The sequence below is a fragment of the Littorina saxatilis genome, linkage group LG8, assembly GCF_037325665.1.
Source record: "Littorina saxatilis isolate snail1 linkage group LG8, US_GU_Lsax_2.0, whole genome shotgun sequence".
NCBI classification, from domain to species: Eukaryota; Metazoa; Mollusca; class Gastropoda; order Littorinimorpha; family Littorinidae; genus Littorina; species Littorina saxatilis.
The window spans coordinates 26,710,398-26,728,515 of record NC_090252.1 but is presented as its reverse complement, the minus strand read 5'-3'; the positions used below and the strand labels follow the sequence as shown (position 1 = coordinate 26,728,515).

Here is an 18,118-nt window from a genome sequence, read left to right as displayed (position 1 = left end):
TAGAGAAAGGATTCCAGTTTCCCCTAGGTGAAACTAGAATTCCAATCTCCACTAGATATTTTCCAGTTGATATTGGAATTCCAGTTTCCCCTAGGGGAAACTAGAATTCCAATTTCCCCTAGGGCGATTCCAGATCCCCCTGGATTCCGGTTTCCCCTGTGACATAAGCATCACAGCAATGTAAGTGCTGGTATATTTCAGGTGTGATGAGGTGTGTGGCTGTATGTTGGAACTGCTGCAGTGCAATCATCTGATATTGGAACCCACTCTGTTGAATATACTTCAACGGTGCTCCTCCAGTCTTACCCAGGTACAGTGATGCTTAAATCTTAGAGTTTGTGGTGGTGTGTCTTTCCGTCTGGCGCTTGAGGCTTAAGTTGGCTTGGATATTACATGTTTCAGATTTCACACACATGCATGCACAGACTCAATGGAAATTGTTGTGTTTACATTGATACTTTGTTCAGCTGTAATTTTGTTTGCCACAAATATGGTTTACATTTAGAAAGCATTCATTGATCACTCGTCTTAACTTATTCCCTGCTTTGTGTTGTTTTGACATGCCTATGTGTGTCAGACAGGACAGGATGGCGGTGGACAGGTTGATCTTGTCTCGTTGTGCGTGCAGGCACCAGAAGGGCACAGAATGGCTGCTGACGGGCGGGGATGTAGCTCAGTCGGTAGCGCGCTGGATTTGTATCCAGTTGGCCGCTGTCAGCGTGAGTTCGTCCCCACATTCGGCGAGAGATTTATTTCTCAGAGTCAACTTTTTGTGCAGACTCTCCTCGGTGTCCGAACACCCCCATGTGTACACGCAAGCACAAGACCAAGTGCGCACGAAAAAGATCCTGTAATCAATGTCAGAGTTCGGTGGGTTATAGAAACACAAAAATACCCAGCATGCTTCCTCCGAAAACGGCGTATGGCTGCCTAAATGGCGGGGTAAAAAACGGTCATACACGTAAAATTCCACTCGTGCAAAAAACACGAGTGTACGTGGGAGTTTCAGCCCACGAACGCAGAAGAAGAAGAAGAAGCTGCTGACAGGTTGATATCAAAGTACTCCTGCATGGTGTTGTCTTGTTGAGCGTGCAGGCACCAGAGGGACACAGAATGGCTGCTGACAGGTTGATATCAAAGTACTCCTGCATGGTGTTGTCTTGTTGAGCGTGCAGGCACCAGAGGGACACAGAATGGCTGCTGACAGGTTGATATCAAAGTACTCCTGCATGGTGTTGTCTCGTTGTGCGTGCAGGCACCAGAGGGACACAGAATGGCTGCTGACAGGTTGATATCAAAGTACTCCTGCATGGTGTTGTCTTGTTGTGCGTGCAGGCACCAGAGGGACACAGAATGGCTGCTGACAGGTTGATGGCAGAGTTGGTTTCTACATACTCACTTCTGCAACAGGTTCCACACTTCTACAATGTTCTACTGCAGCTCAACCAACAGTCACCACGGCAACTGACTGACATCCTGCCATTGCCACAATTCTTTGAGAGGTAATGTCTTATAGTGTACCAACATATTCTGCCTAGCTCATATTTTCCAGGTTTAATCTTTCGTGTTTGTCAACTGAAATGAGTTATCATGCTAGTTAGGTTTATGAGTAAAATTACAGATGTTACAAGCACATTTCCATCTGACAGGCCTTGCATGTTAGTTAGTTCAGAATAATCATCAATGTATGGGCAGAGAAGTAAAGAAGAGATTGCCTATATCGTTGACTGTTGGCTAAATGATTTACTCCCTTTTCACATGATACCGTTTGCAGGGTGTCAGGAATACTGAAGACATTAACACCGGTAACAGCAGTGGATATCTGGAGCAAGCTGCAGGAACACACAGAGTCTGTCACTCAGTGCATCCTTGCTGAGCCGCACTCAGGTAGGCACAGTGGGGAGGACACCTTAACTTGTTTTGTCCATGTCTGTAGACAACACTGAGAAAAGGAGAAGTTTCTTCATGTTTGCCTACTACTGTACGGCAGGTTTGAACTCAAGGGAATTATTTTGCAAGTCAAAATTTGATTAAGCACAAGTTAATCAGTTACGGAGAGCTCTTGATGATTCCTGCATATAAACTGTAGGGAGCAAGTGCACTCTGCTGTGTGTGGTCCTTATGTACAAGGTCATTTCTGTTTGAAGTTAGCAGCTATTTCAATGCAGGGTTGTTGTTGATCTGCTAGATGCAGACGAAGAGAGACTGTGGGGGTCCAGTGTGTTGCTGTACATGTACCTGAGTGAGGTGCGTGAGTGTGAGCCCAGCCTGCTGCTGCGTGTGGGGAACAGGGTCCAACTCTTGACCTCTCAACTGGAAGACAACGTGCTCACCCCTCTGCTCACCTGCGTCAGCCCCAACAAGGTCAGTGTTCATCTCTCCACTCACAGCCTCCACTCAAAACGTGTCACAGGGGACTTTCACTATATCTCCATTATTTTGGGCCATAGAATATGACTGTGATATACATGTTTTGCAATATTTAGGGAGGCAGGGAAGAAGACCCACTTTACTGCCATGCTGAGTTTTCGCTTGCAACTGACTTTCTAACATTTTTTGTTAAAAAATCTGACCAGATCTGCAAACTTGTACTTGTGCTTTCGGTCCATGTGTTTCCGACACGCTAGTGTGATTGGCCCCTCCAATGTTTGGCAGAGGCCTTGCTAGTGATTGGCGCCTCCAATGTTTGGCAGAGGTTTTGCAACAAAAGGTCACTCTTCCACAACCCATACAAACCCAACTGAGTTATTTTTGAAAATCATCTATTGGCAACCTGTTTTTAAAACAAAAACTTGCTGTCTTCTGATGTCATGACATTTTGCATAGTATGTCACCAGAACTGTGTAGGCCTACAACTTTGCTTCTAACTCATATGTATAAACTCTGTTGGTTTGCCATTTGTGAATTGTTTGATGTGCTGTTTGTTTTTGTTTTTACATTTAGTCAAGTTTTGACTAAATGTTTTAACATAGAGGGGGGAATCGAGACGAGGGTCGTGGTGTATGTGTGTGTGTCTGTGTGTGTGTGTGTGTGTGTAGAGCGATTCAGACTAAACTACTGGACCGATCTTTATGAAATTTGACATGAGAGTTCCTGGGTATGATATCCTCAGACGTTTTTTTCATTTTTTTGATAAATGTCTTTGATGACGTCATATCCGGCTTTTCGTGAAAGTTGAGGCGGCACTGTCACGCTCTCATTTTTCAACCAAATTGGTTGAAATTTTGGTCAAGTAATCTCCGACGAAGCCCGGACTTCGGTATTGCATTTCAGCTTGGTGGCTTAAAAATTAATTAATGACTTTGGTCATTAAAAATCTGAAAATTGTAAAAAAAAAAATTTTTTTTTATAAAACGATCCAAATTTACGTTCATCTTATTCTCCATCATTTTCTGATTCCAAAAACATATAAATATGTTATATTTGGATTAAAAACAAGCTCTGAAAATTAAAAATATAAAAATTATGATCAAAATTAAATTTTCGAAATCAATTTAAAAACACTTTCATCTTATTCCTTGTCGGTTCCTGATTCCAAAAACATATAGATATGATATATTTGGATTGAAAACACGCTCAGAAAGTTAAAACGAAGAGAGGTACAGAAAAGCGTGCTATCCTTCTCAGCGCAACTACTACCCCGCTCTTCTTGTCAATTTCACTGCCTTTGCCATGAGCGGTGGACTGACGATGCTACGAGTATACGGTCTTGCTGCGTTGCATTGCGTTCAGTTTCATTCTGTGAGTTCGACAGCTACTTGACTAAATGTTGTATTTTCGCCTTACGCGACTTGTTTAAGATTTGTTGTTGTTGTTGCAGTCAGCCTTGTTGCGTCGATCGCCACTGCTACTGGCTGTGTGTTTGGGGCACATCAAACTGCACACTGTGTCAGAGACAACCAAGACCAGCAGCCAGTCCACACCAACCAGTCTAGACCTGCCCTTCTCCTGGCAAATCTCTCATTTCACTCAACACAAAAAAACCTCAGCAGTTAATGCTGTTGTTCGCTATCTAGGGGTGCGTGTTTCAATGATTGCTTTCTGTTTTGCTTTCTCCTAAATCTACTAGTTCAATTCCCATGAGCTGCTTTTTTGTGTCTGGAATTCTGATGTGGAAATAATTATTGTATTTGTTTTGCAAACTAGAAGTATAGATGCACACTAGGGAGTTTGGTTTCTTTTTGTTGAGATTTGGAACAGACAGATTCTTGACCTGGGTAAGTGTCCTCATCAAATGATCCATTGATTTTGTGGGAACAATTGAAGTATATACAGGCATGGGAATTGTCCGCCGAACGGCGGATTTCCGCCGAATTTTTTTTTTGTTCCGCCGAAAATGCAAAAGTATCCGCCGAAAAAATAAAGGGGGGAGGCACACAAAAAAAGCACCGGTTACTTTGGCCTTTGCACAAAAGCCCGCGAAAACTTTCCGTACTTTGTTCACGCACTGCTACCGCCCGCCTCAGTTATTGAACTTTTATGTTTGAAAGTAAACCAGATTGCACAGATTGTGTTACAAGTAACATTTTCCTGTTTGTCTCAACAGATCAATTTTTTTACAAATGTAAACCATATATAATACATGTATATATTTTTTTTCTTCAAAAAAGCAAAAATTGGTACATTTTTGTACTAAAAACTCTAATTCTAAAAACAGAATTTAATGGCAAACTTGGAGCTCAGATGACACCAGATTGCACCATCTGGGTTCTTTGGAGAAAAAAAATTTTCCGGGGGGGCATGCCCCCGGACCCCCCTAGTAAGGCTAGGCGCTTTGCGCCGTCGACTTGACGCTTCGCGTCTTCAGTTATAAATTTTCCGCCTTTTTTACAATTTTCAATTCCCATGCCTGTATATATAACGCAGACTTTGCTTTTTTTTTTTTTTTTTCCGAAGCCGTGTTTCGCTCATGGGTTATAAATTTACATCATGTATGGGATTACATTCATGTTTCAGCATGTGCTGAAACATTTAGTAAGAATGTACCTCACAGCCTCAAGTAGTGACATTCACATTCTAGCGTACTGTCTCGATATGGATATGATGCCCATACAAGTCAGCATATAGGGGCAGAATCAGCCAAAGTTGTTAACTAGGAGTTATAATTCTTTGATATTGTGGACTGGGTACCTGATCTGGTTTGTTAATGTTGAGATAGAGTCCTTTCAAAAGCTAGACATTTAGATGAGACTTGGTGTATGGTGTTTCAGGATGTGCTGACGGCACAGCGACTGTTGTTGCAACAGAGAGAGGGGGGCTGTGTGGACTGCTCTCCCCTTCTGCCCGACCTGACTGTGGACACCGATGGTGATCGTGATGATGAAGCAGAGTGTTACTGGAACGGCAGCGTGAGTCACTGCAGTAGTGCTGTCTTATTTTACCCTTTCATGTTCTTTATCTGCTAGTAATTGAGTAAGTTTTCACCACAAAAGAATTCTGCTGAAGCTCTGTTTTGAGCCACGCAAAAGGATGGTACAGTCCACCCATACTGGACATTGACATTGCCCAAACAACATCTTGATAAGGGCACATTGCGACCATCTGAAAGAAACCCTGATGATATAATTGACCCTTTCATGATGACCACCTGTCTATAGGGACCTCGATTTGATCCCTTGGTTGGTTGTACAAGACAGGTTCCACTAAATCTTGGACCACATTTTACCATGTGGTTTTATGTACAGTGTCCATGGAAAGACTTGGTGAATGTGCTGTGGCCATGTAGCACCAGCTTCACAGACAAGCAGCATGTGTCACCGAGATGTGTAATGTAAATGGGAACACCCATCTTCTGTATATTATGAATATGAGTTGCACAATTCTGTATTCATGTGTGGTTCAAGGTGCACAGTATAACCTGGAACACATATTGAGGGGCCATATAGCACCTGTCATTGACTGTAGAGTGTGTTACAGGTGTGCAGTGTGACAGAGAAGACCTATCGTGTGGCCAGGTGGCACCTGACATTGAGTGTAGAGTGTGTTACAGGTGTGTAGTGTGACGGAGGAGACCTACCGTGTGGCCAGGTGGCACCTGTTGCTGACAACGTGCAGCTCACTGCTGCCCCAGCTTGTCCACCAGCACCCTGCTCGGCTGGCCCAGCTCATGCTTCACGTCTTTGACAACTCGCCTTCTCCGCTGCCCTCTCCTTCCAAACGGTACACAAAATGTCTTGTACTTTCTCACGTTTTCACCAATCGTTTTTAGCCAGAGCTGGTGAGCGTTAAATCATGTGAGTGGTTACAGAAGACCAATAATGCATGGTTGCCACTCTTCCGGCCTGGTGCCGGAAATCCGGTTTTTGAAAATGTCCACAGCCGGAAATTCCGGATTTTTGCATTTTGCGGGGGAAAAAAAATTTCAGAAAAAAAAAATTGTGGTTCGTTTCGCTCGGTTGAATTTTGACCAGAGATTCCGATCCGAGTTTTGAAGCTCTTTTGGCAGGAGGAGAGAATCCGGGCATTGCTAAAGCCGCCATTTTTCTAGGTGTATGCGATTTGTCGATGCGAGAAAGTTTGTTGTGAAAACCATTGCAAATTTCGCTTCAACATGCCGTACATCAGTGAAGATGACGATCTATCTAAGCTTGAGAAACTGGAGGCGGGTATAAAAAACAAGTGGAAGTGGGAATGGCTAGCAGAGAAGAATGACACTAACACAGAGCATCGAACTTGGCTGAAGAAGATTGATGTGACTGGTACGGGGTTCTGCATCATTTGCTCCAAACCTATCACATACGGGAGCAGCGGAAAGAAAGCACTATTTCTGCATGCTAATCAAGAGACCCACAAGAAGAGTTTGCAGGTAAGGACAAGAACAAATTGTATGCATTGCTATACTAGAAGACTTCGAGTTAGACAACAACAGGGGGGGGGGGGGGGGGTAATTTATTTAATTCGTTTGTGGTATTGGCATACCCTTTGTTGTAACCACTTACTACAACGCAACGTATGATATGTTGATTATTTTGTCGGTTTTAAGAACTCACATACCCCTTAGAAAAAAGTGTTTTTGTAAAAAAAAATTTTTTTAAGGGGGTGTATTTCTCATTTGCACAGCGAGAACTTAATTTAACATTGTCATTATACAACATCTTGTCACAATCATAACTAAAATTGCTTATCTTAGTTTTGTTGTGTCTACTTAATTCTAGTTTTGTGAATAACATTAACTAATTTAACCTGAACTAAAGAAAACATCTGTTCTGTCTACCAACTTCATAACTGTGTTTCAGTTTATTATTCTTGGAATTAACATGTCATGGTGTGTGGTGACAAGGTTAGGTAGTTAAAGTTCACATTGGATTCATGCAACAAGTTTTTGTTTCTCGAGCTGAGAGTGAGGTAGACCCAACATCCCAGAACTGAAAACTTTTTGATTGGAAACAATTTCCTTGGACTTCAGGTATGACTTTTTCTTAAGTGTAAACTGAACTGTTCATGAGGCCTAATTTGTCTGTTGATTAATTAAGTCTTTGTTGTGCTGTTATCAATTGCTTTGAAGGAGGATATAATTTTTGCTGTTTTGTGTAAATCATTTGCAGGGGAGGCCAAATAATGGCTCTCAGAGCGTAAAATTTTTTGATGTACCGGGGGCGTTGCCCCCCGTACCCCCCAGCAGGGGTGCTGCCCCTGCACCCCACATACTTTCAGGTTTATCATTGTTTGGCACCGGCACGGTTGGCCTAGTGATAAGGCGTCCGCCCCGTGATCGGGAGGTCGTGGGTTCGAACCCCGGCCGGGTCATACCTAAGACTTTAAAATTGGCAATCTAGTGGCTGCTCCGCCTGGCGTCTGGCATTATGGGGTTAGTGCTAGGACTGGTTGGTCCGGTGTCAGAATAATGTGACTGGGTGAGACATGAAGCCTGTGCTGCGACTTCTGTCTTGTGTGTGGCGCACGTTATATGTCAGAGCAGCACCGCCCTGATATGGCCCTTCGTGGTCGGCTGGGCGTTAAACAAACAAACAAACAAACAAATCATTGTTTGGGAGTGGCAACCATGATAATGTAATGAAGATGACAGGTTGTGCATAGTACTTGATGTTAGTATGGAGGACAAGTGATGGTCAACAGGCAATATCCTGTTTGCTGTGTACAGCTACAGCTGTGTGAGTGTGGCCGGGGAGCTGTTGAGGCGGATAGCCATGCTGCAGTGCCGGGAGTTTTACCACAGCCTGGTGTGCGCTATGTGGCAACGCTTCACCTTGCACACACACGGAGGGGAGAGCTCTCACCCTGTCCTGGCCACCCTGCAACGTCTGGGACACAGCCACATTCCTTGGCACGATGTGAAAGACAAGTACTCTCTTTTCTCACCTTTCTTTTCACTAGCAGATTGTAGGAAGGATACCTGCCATTATAGCATTACTACACATTTAAGCATGTATCACCCACTTCCTTCCTATCTAGCAACGGTTTGAAGGGGAGGTCAGCAAGCAAACATTCCGATGAAGTCTGTGAAGGTAAAGTTGTTATCATCCTGTGCTTTCATGGCTTGGGCTAATGACTATTGTGTCCTGTACCGTTCTGCACCACAAGGTAAAGTTGTTATCATCCTGTGCTGTCATGGCTTGGGCTAATGACTATTGTGTCCTGTACCATTCTGCACCACAAGGTAAAGTTTTTATCATCCTGTGCTTTCATGGCTTGGGCTAATGACTATTGTGTCCTGTACCATTCTGCACCACAAGGGAAAGTAGAATGTCTGCCAGTCTCAGCAATAGTGCTGTAAGGTTCAGGAAGACATAACCGTGCAACGTGCATTGGGTGCATTTTGATGCCGCCTAAAGAGTTCATAATGCTTGATATGGGTGAGAATATAGGTAAAGGAGATGGTTGTGTTGGTTTCAGGGAGGTGAAGTCAGTGTCATTGTCCATTCAGAAGCTGTTGATGTCCAGTGAGGTGCAGCCCCTCACCTTGTCACGCACACAAGTTGCGCTCCTACAGGTCAGCTTCCAACGCTCTCATCTCTTTTCACCTCTCATGCTTGCATTTTCTTTGATACAGGTGAAAGTGTGATACGTACACATATCAAATCAAATCAAATATCATGAATCAGACATGGAGCAGCTGAACTTCATTCATAAGAAAAAATATGTCTTGCCTCTGTAAATAGATAATTTTAATTGTGAAGCTGTATGATATAAATCTCACATTACACAGAGTATGAGTACGTAATTGTTGGTTGTTGTGATGTGACAGATGCTGCGTTTAGTCCCCTTGAGTGACTTGCCAGGCACCACTAGACTGCAATGCACCTTGGGACTGTTGGCAGTGTTGCGACACCTGGATGAGCGGCACCTGGCGGGACTGGGAGCATGCGATGGAGGAGGAGACAGTGTCCGGGAGACGGTGTGTCAGCTGCTGGTGGTGTTGCTAGAGGCCAGCATCGGCACTGCCCTCTTCCTCTGCCTGCCCCCACACACCCTGATACACTGTCTGCACACACTGGTAACACAGGTCAGTCACCTCTCTCTGTCCCCACACACCCTGCTACACTGTCTGCACACTGATTTCTTACCTGATTTTGTTAAACCTATTTTTCTTTTTGTTTGCATGTATGGAAGTGTATATTGCCAATTTAATTTGGTCGTATAGTATTGTTGTATTTGTCCGCTCAATTTATATACATATATTAACTGTCTGATTTGTTACCTTTTTTTGTGTTAAAGTTATATCTTTGTTTCAAAGCCCTCTGGGCCCAAAACAATAAAATACTTGACTTGACTTGACTTGGTAACACAGGTCAGTCACCTCTCTCTGTCCCCACACACCCTGATACACTGTCTGCACACACTGGTAACACAGGTCAGTCACCTCTCTCTGCCCCCACACACCCTGCTACACTGTCTGCACACATTGGTAACACAGGTCAGTCACCTCTCTCTGTCCCCACACACCCTGCTACACTGTCTGCACACATTGGTAACACAGGTCAGTCACCTCTCTCTGTCCCCACACACCCTGATACACTGTCTGCACACACTGGTAACACTGGTCAGTCACCTCTCTCTGTCCCCACACACCCTGATACACTGTCTGCACACACTGGTAACACAGGTCAGTCACCTCTCTCTGTCCCCACACACCCTGCTACACTGTCTGCACACACTGGTAACACAGGTCAGTCACCTCTCTCTGTCCCCACACACCCTGCTACACTGTCTGCACACATTGGTAACACAGGTCAGTCACCTCTCTCTGTCACCACACACCCTGCTACACTGTCTGCACACACTGGTAACACAGGTCAGTCACCTCTCTCTCTGTCCCCACACACCCTGCTACTCTGTCTGCACACATTGGTAACACAGGTCAGTCACCTCTCTCTGTCACCACACACCCTGCTACACTGTCTGCACACTGTCGTAACACAGGTCAGTCACCTCTCTCTGTCCCCACACACCCTGCTACACTGTCTGCACACTGTCGTAACACAGGTCAGTCACCTCTCTCGGTCCCCACACACCCTGCTACACTGTCTGCACACATTGGTAACACAGGTCAGTCACCTCTCTCTGTCACCACACACCCTGCTACACTGTCTGCACACACTGGTAACACAGGTCAGTCACCTCTCTCTGTCCCCACACACCCTGCTACACTGTCTGCACACATTGGTAACACAGGTCAGTCACCTCTCTGTCCCCACACACCCTGCTACACTGTCTGCACACATTGGTAACACAGGTCAGTCACCTCTCTCTGTCCTCACACACCCTGCTACACTGTCTGCACACATTGGTAACACAGGTCAGTCACCTCTCTCTGTCCCCACACACCCTGATACACTGTCTGCACACACTGGTAACACAGGTCAGTCACCTCTCTCTGTCCCCACACACCCTGATACACTGCACACACTGGTAACACAGGTCAGTCACCTCTCTCTGCCACCACACACCCTGCTACACTGTCTGCACACACTGGTAACACAGGTCAGTCACCTCTCTCTGTCCCCACACACCCTGATACACTGTCTGCACACATTGGTAACACAGGTCAGTCACCTCTCTGTCCCCACACACCCTGCTACACTGTCTGCACACACTGGTAACACAGGTCAGTCACCTCTCTCTGTCCCCACACACCCTGCTACACTGTCTGCACACTCTGGTAACACAGGTCAGTCACCTCTCTCTGTCCCCACACACCCTGCTACACTGTCTGCACACACTGGTAACACAGGTCAGTCACCTCTCTCTGTCCCCACACACCCTGATACACTGTCTGCACACACTGGTAACACAGGTCAGTCACCTCTCTCTGTCCCCACACACCCTGATACACTGTCTGCACACACTGGTAACACAGGTCAGTCACCTCTCTCTCTGTCCCCACACACCCTGATACACTGTCTGCACACATTGGCAACACAGGTCAGTCACCTCTCTCTGTCCCCACACACCCTGATACACTGTCTGCACACACTGGTAACACAGGTCAGTCACCTCTCTCTCTGTCCCCACACACCCTGCTACACTGTCTGCACACTCTGGTAACACAGGTCAGTCACCTCTCTCTCTGTCCCCACACACCCTGATACACTGTCTGCACACATTGGTAACACAGGTCAGTCACCTCTCTCTGTCCCCACACACCCTGATACACTGTCTGCACACATTGGTAACACAGGTCAGTCACCTCTCTCTCTGTCCCCACACACCCTGATACACTGTCTGCTCACACTGGTAACACAGGCCAGTCACCTCTCTCTCTGTCCCCACACACCCTGCTACACTGTCTGCACACTCTGGTAACACAGGTCAGTCACCTCTCTCTCTGTCCCCACACACCCTGATACACTGTCTGCACACACTGGTAACACAGGTCAGTCACCTCTCTCTCTGTCCCCACACACCCTGCTACACTGTCTGCACACTCTGGTAACACAGGTCAGTCACCTCTCTGTCCCCACACACCCTGCTACACTGTCTGCACACATTGGTAACACAGGTCAGTCACCTCTCTCTGTCCTCACACACCCTGCTACACTGTCTGCACACACTGGTAACACAGGTCAGTCACCTCTCTCTGTCCCCACACACCCTGATACACTGTCTGCACACACTGGTAACACAGGTCAGTCACCTCTCTCTCTGTCCCCACACACCCTGATACACTGTCTGCACACACTGGTAACACAGGTCAGTCACCTCTCTCTCTGTCCCCACACACCCTGATACACTGTCTGCACACATTGGCAACACAGGTTAGTCACCTCTCTCTGTCCCCACACACCCTGATACACTGTCTGCACACACTGGTAACACAGGTCAGTCACCTCTCTCTCTGTCCCCACACACCCTGCTACACTGTCTGCACACTCTGGTAACACAGGTCAGTCACCTCTCTCTCTGTCCCCACACACCCCGATACACTGTCTGCACACATTGGTAACACAGGTCAGTCACCTCTCTCTGTCCCCACACACCCTGATACACTGTCTGCACACATTGGTAACACAGGTCAGTCACCTCTCTCTCTGTCCCCACACACCCTGATACACTGTCTGCACACACTGGTAACACAGGCCAGTCACCTCTCTCTGTCCTCACACACCCTGCTACACTGTCTGCACACTCTGGTAACACAGGTCAGTCACCTCTCTCTCTGTCCCCACACACCCTGATACACTGTCTGCACACACTGGTAACACAGGTCAGTCACCTCTCTCTCTGTCCCCACACACCCTGCTACACTGTCTGCACACTCTGGTAACACAGGTCAGTCACCTCTCTGTCCCCACACACCCTGCTACACTGTCTGCACACATTGGTAACACAGGTCAGTCACCTCTCTGTCCTCACACACCCTGCTACACTGTCTGCACACATTGGCAACACAGGTCAATCACCTCTCTCTGTCCCCACACACCCTGCTACACTGTCTGCACACACTGGTAACACAGGTCAGTCACCTCTCTCTGCCACCACACACCCTGCTACACTGTCTGCACACACTGGTAACACAGGTCAGTCACCTCTCTCTGTCCCCACACACCCTGATACACTGTCTGCACACACTGGTAACACAGGTCAGTCACCTCTCTGTCCCCACACACCCTGCTACACTGTCTGCACACACTGGTAACACAGGTCAGTCACCTCTCTCTGTCCCCACACACCCTGCTACACTGTCTGCACACACTGGTAACACAGGTCAGTCACCTCTCTCTGTCCCCACACACCCTGCTACACTGTCTGCACACACTGGTAACACAGGTCAGTCACCTCTCTCTGTCCCCACACACCCTGATACACTGTCTGCACACACTGGTAACACAGGTCAGTCACCTCTCTCACTGTCCCCACACACCCTGCTACACTGTCTGCACACTCTGGTAACACAGGTCAGTCACCTCTCTCTCTGTCCCCACACACCCTGATACACTGTCTGCACACACTGGTAACACAGGTCAGTCACCTCTCTCTCTGTCCCCACACACCCTGCTACACTGTCTGCACACTCTGGTAACACAGGTCAGTCACCTCTCTCTCTGTCCCCACACACCCTGATACACTGTCTGCACACATTGGTAACACAGGTCAGTCACCTCTCTCTGTCCCCACACACCCTGATACACTGTCTGCACACATTGGTAACACAGGTCAGTCACCTCTCTCTCTGTCCCCACACACCCTGATACACTGTCTGCACACACTGGTAACACAGGCCAGTCACCTCTCTCTCTGTCCCCACACACCCTGCTACACTGTCTGCACACTCTGGTAACACAGGTCAGTCACCTCTCTCTCTGTCCCCACACACCCTGATACACTGTCTGCACACACTGGTAACACAGGTCAGTCACCTCTCTCTCTGTCCCCACACACCCTGCTACACTGTCTGCACACTCTGGTAACACAGGTCAGTCACCTCTCTGTCCCCACACACCCTGCTACACTGTCTGCACACATTGGTAACACAGGTCAGTCACCTCTCTCTGTCCTCACACACCCTGCTACACTGTCTGCACACACTGGTAACACAGGTCAGTCACCTCTCTCTGCCACCACACACCCTGCTACACTGTCTGCACACATTGGTAACACAGGTCAGTCACCTCTCTCTGTCCTCACACACCCTGCTACACTGTCTGCACACATTGGTAACACAGGTCAGTCACCTCTCTCTGTCCCCACACACCCTGCTACACTGTCTGCACACATTGGCAACACAGGTCAATCACCTCTCTCTGTCCCCACACACCCTGCTACACTGTCTGCACACTCTGGTAACACAGGTCAGTCACCTCTCTGTCCCCACACACCCTGCTACACTGTCTGCACACATTGGTAACACAGGTCAGTCACCTCTCTGTCCTCACACACCCTGCTACACTGTCTGCACACATTGGCAACACAGGTCAATCACCTCTCTCTGTCCCCACACACCCTGATACACTGTCTGCACACACTGGTAACACAGGTCAGTCACCTCTCTCTGCCACCACACACCCTGCTACACTGTCTGCACACACTGGTAACACAGGTCAGTCACCTCTCTCTGTCCCCACACACCCTGATACACTGTCTGCACACACTGGTAACACAGGTCAGTCACCTCTCTGTCCCCACACACCCTGCTACACTGTCTGCACACACTGGTAACACAGGTCAGTCACCTCTCTCTGTCCCCACACACCCTGCTACACTGTCTGCACACACTGGTAACACAGGTCAGTCACCTCTCTCTCTGTCCCCACACACCCTGCTACACTGTCTGCACACTCTGGTAACACAGGTCAGTCACCTCTCTCTGTCCCCACACACCCTGATACACTGTCTGCACACACTGGTAACACAGGTCAGTCACCTCTCTCTGTCCTCACACACCCTGCTACACTGTCTGCACACACTGGTAACACAGGTCAGTCACCTCTCTCTGTCCCCACACACCCTGATACACTGTCTGCACACACTGGTAACACAGGTCAGTCACCTCTCTCACTGTCCCCACACACCCTGCTACACTGTCTGCACACTCTGGTAACACAGGTCAGTCACCTCTCTCTCTGTCCCCACACACCCTGATACACTGTCTGCACACACTGGTAACACAGGTCAGTCACCTCTCTCTCTGTCCCCACACACCCTGCTACACTGTCTGCACACTCTGGTAACACAGGTCAGTCACCTCTCTCTCTGTCCCCACACACCCTGATACACTGTCTGCACACATTGGTAACACAGGTCAGTCACCTCTCTCTGTCCCCACACACCCTGATACACTGTCTGCACACATTGGTAACACAGGTCAGTCACCTCTCTCTCTGTCCCCACACACCCTGATACACTGTCTGCACACACTGGTAACACAGGCCAGTCACCTCTCTCTCTGTCCCCACACACCCTGCTACACTGTCTGCACACTCTGGTAACACAGGTCAGTCACCTCTCTCTCTGTCCCCACACACCCTGATACACTGTCTGCACACACTGGTAACACAGGTCAGTCACCTCTCTCTCTGTCCCCACACACCCTGCTACACTGTCTGCACACTCTGGTAACACAGGTCAGTCACCTCTCTGTCCCCACACACCCTGCTACACTGTCTGCACACATTGGTAACACAGGTCAGTCACCTCTCTCTGTCCTCACACACCCTGCTACACTGTCTGCACACACTGGTAACACAGGTCAGTCACCTCTCTCTGCCACCACACACCCTGCTACACTGTCTGCACACATTGGTAACACAGGTCAGTCACCTCTCTCTCTGTCCTCACACACCCTGCTACACTGTCTGCACACACTGGTAACACAGGTCAGTCACCTCTCTCTGTTCCCACACACCCTGCTACACTGTCTGCACACATTGGCAACACAGGTCAATCACCTCTCTCTGTCCCCACACACCCTGCTACACTGTCTGCACACACTGGTAACACAGGTCAGTCACCTCTCTCTGCCACCACACACCCTGCTACACTGTCTGCACACACTGGTAACACAGGTCAGTCACCTCTCTCTGTCCCCACACACCCTGATACACTGTCTGCACACACTGGTAACACAGGTCAGTCACCTCTCTCTGTCCCCACACACCCTGCTACACTGTCTGCACACACTGGTAACACAGGTCAGTCACCTCTCTCTGTCCCCACACACCCTGATACACTGCCTGCACACACTGGTAACACAGGTCAGTCACCTCTCTGTCCCCACACACCCTGCTACACTGTCTGCACACATTGGTAACACAGGTCAGTCACCTCTCTCTGTCCCCACACACCCTACTACACTGTCTGCACACACTGGTAACACAGGTCAGTCACCTCTCTCTCTGTCCCCACACACCCTGCTACACTGTCTGCACACACTGGTAACACAGGTCAGTCACCTCTCTCTGTCCCCACACACCCTGCTACACTGTCTGCACACACTGGTAACACAGGTCAGTCACCTCTCTCTGTCCCCACACACCCTACTACACTGTCTGCACACACTGGTAACACAGGTCAGTCACCTCTCTCTGTCCCCACACACCCTGCTACACTGTCTGCACACACTGGTAACACAGGTCAGTCACCTCTCTCTGCCACCACACACCCTGCTACACTGTCTGCACACACTGGTAACACAGGTCAGTCACCTCTCTCTGTCCCCACACACCCTGCTACACTGCCTGCACACACTGGTAACACAGGTCAGTCACCTCTCTCTGCCACCACACTGGTCAGTCAGCTGCTGGTTACAACACATGATCTGGTCACTGCCCTCCTCACAGCTAGTTTTGCCTCTGTCTTTGTGTTTAAATTCCTTGACTTGTTCTGCCTGAGAGTCAAACTCTGTGAACCATGATGATTTTTTGTTTTATTCATGTCAAAATGGTTTGCTGCGCTGATTGATATGTTAAAATGAATTGAGTCACCTGCTCACAGAACTCTTACTTTTTTGCTGAAGCTATCATATTAGCATACTGAAAAGACACAGATCCTTTTAACAGTTAAGGAAGATAATTACATTGTATATAAATGAACAAAATCTAGGCGAACAACAAGAAGAAGAATGAACAAAATGATTTTAATCAAACCAACGTTTACCAAAACTCTTTGATGAATTATTAAATGCTGTGTTAAGATATATATTAGTCAATTTCATAAACTTAAGCTGTTCTTTGTATAGTGTGATTCCCCGGAACATTTTTGCCTTGGGACTCTGCTGAGAAAAGCTGTTGTCATGGTAATGGGGGATTTTCACAACGTGCTGCATCTTCATATATTCATCACTGATGTAAGTATTATGATGTCAAGTGTGAACATGTGAGAGGATGATCAGTGTTATATAGTGTGTATATATTCACAATGTGTAAGCAGGTCGCTTCTGGTATGTATAATGTTACGGCTGGAATTTACGTGTGTATGTCTGTATGTATGTATATTTACTCCTATCAGAAAATTGTGCGTGCTTCTCTGTTTACTATCTAGCCTTCACACACACACACAACACTCCAACCAGGCACAAAGACAAAAACACGGTTACAGCCCTTTGCCCATGTACCTCTATTGAAACAATCAATAACACAACATAAACATATTATTTCCCATTCATTCTACAAATCACTCTCACTCAACATGAAAGTTCTATTTCTGTTAACATACAGAAAACTAGCTGCACAGAAATACACACATGTTACTTTCTCATGCAGTCTATAATTCACGTGCACACACGTAGAACACTTCAAGCTTTGATTCGTGAGAGCCTGTCTGTCTCACTACACACGAAGTCATTGTCTCAAGCAATACTTCTGTCAATATTCATTTCTGTTACACACAGATCACAAAAACCACGAACGCTCTACGTCTCGTGTTTGTTCACTTGGGGAACGTATCTCCGCACAGCCATCTCGCTGGTTACTTCTTCCCAGTCGTACTCACACATCCAGTGGTACGTACTGTTCCACCCCACCCACGCAAACTGTCTTCGCGTGGTGGAATGGGACGGGGTCCCCGTTCTCCAGCGCTTCACGCTGACTCCCTCCTGCGCTCCCACAGCTCACGGCTCGGGACGTAAGGGCGGAACCTCCCGTCTCGTATCCCCACTCCGCGACCCCTCTCGGCCCGGGATGCTAAAATACACAAGTTTAAACTACCATAAGTCTCCATACTT

At 47.5% G+C, this 18,118-nt stretch overlaps 1 protein-coding gene across 1 annotated transcript in view; it reads left to right on the top strand.

Annotated features, from left to right (window-relative positions):
• The window catches only part of LOC138973170 (unhealthy ribosome biogenesis protein 2 homolog), a 65,135-nt gene that overhangs the window by 28,362 nt on the left and 18,655 nt on the right, over positions 1–18,118 (top strand). Inside the window, exons 10-20 of the mRNA XM_070345856.1 lie at positions 202–310; positions 1,336–1,502; positions 1,775–1,887; positions 2,189–2,364; positions 3,821–4,018; positions 5,211–5,348; positions 5,990–6,159; positions 8,102–8,302; positions 8,854–8,950; positions 9,206–9,463; positions 17,135–17,242. Of these exons, the coding sequence (XP_070201957.1) occupies positions 202–310; positions 1,336–1,502; positions 1,775–1,887; positions 2,189–2,364; positions 3,821–4,018; positions 5,211–5,348; positions 5,990–6,159; positions 8,102–8,302; positions 8,854–8,950; positions 9,206–9,463; positions 17,135–17,242 (1,735 nt within the window). The remainder of the gene's footprint in view (positions 1–201; positions 311–1,335; positions 1,503–1,774; positions 1,888–2,188; positions 2,365–3,820; positions 4,019–5,210; positions 5,349–5,989; positions 6,160–8,101; positions 8,303–8,853; positions 8,951–9,205; positions 9,464–17,134; positions 17,243–18,118) is intronic.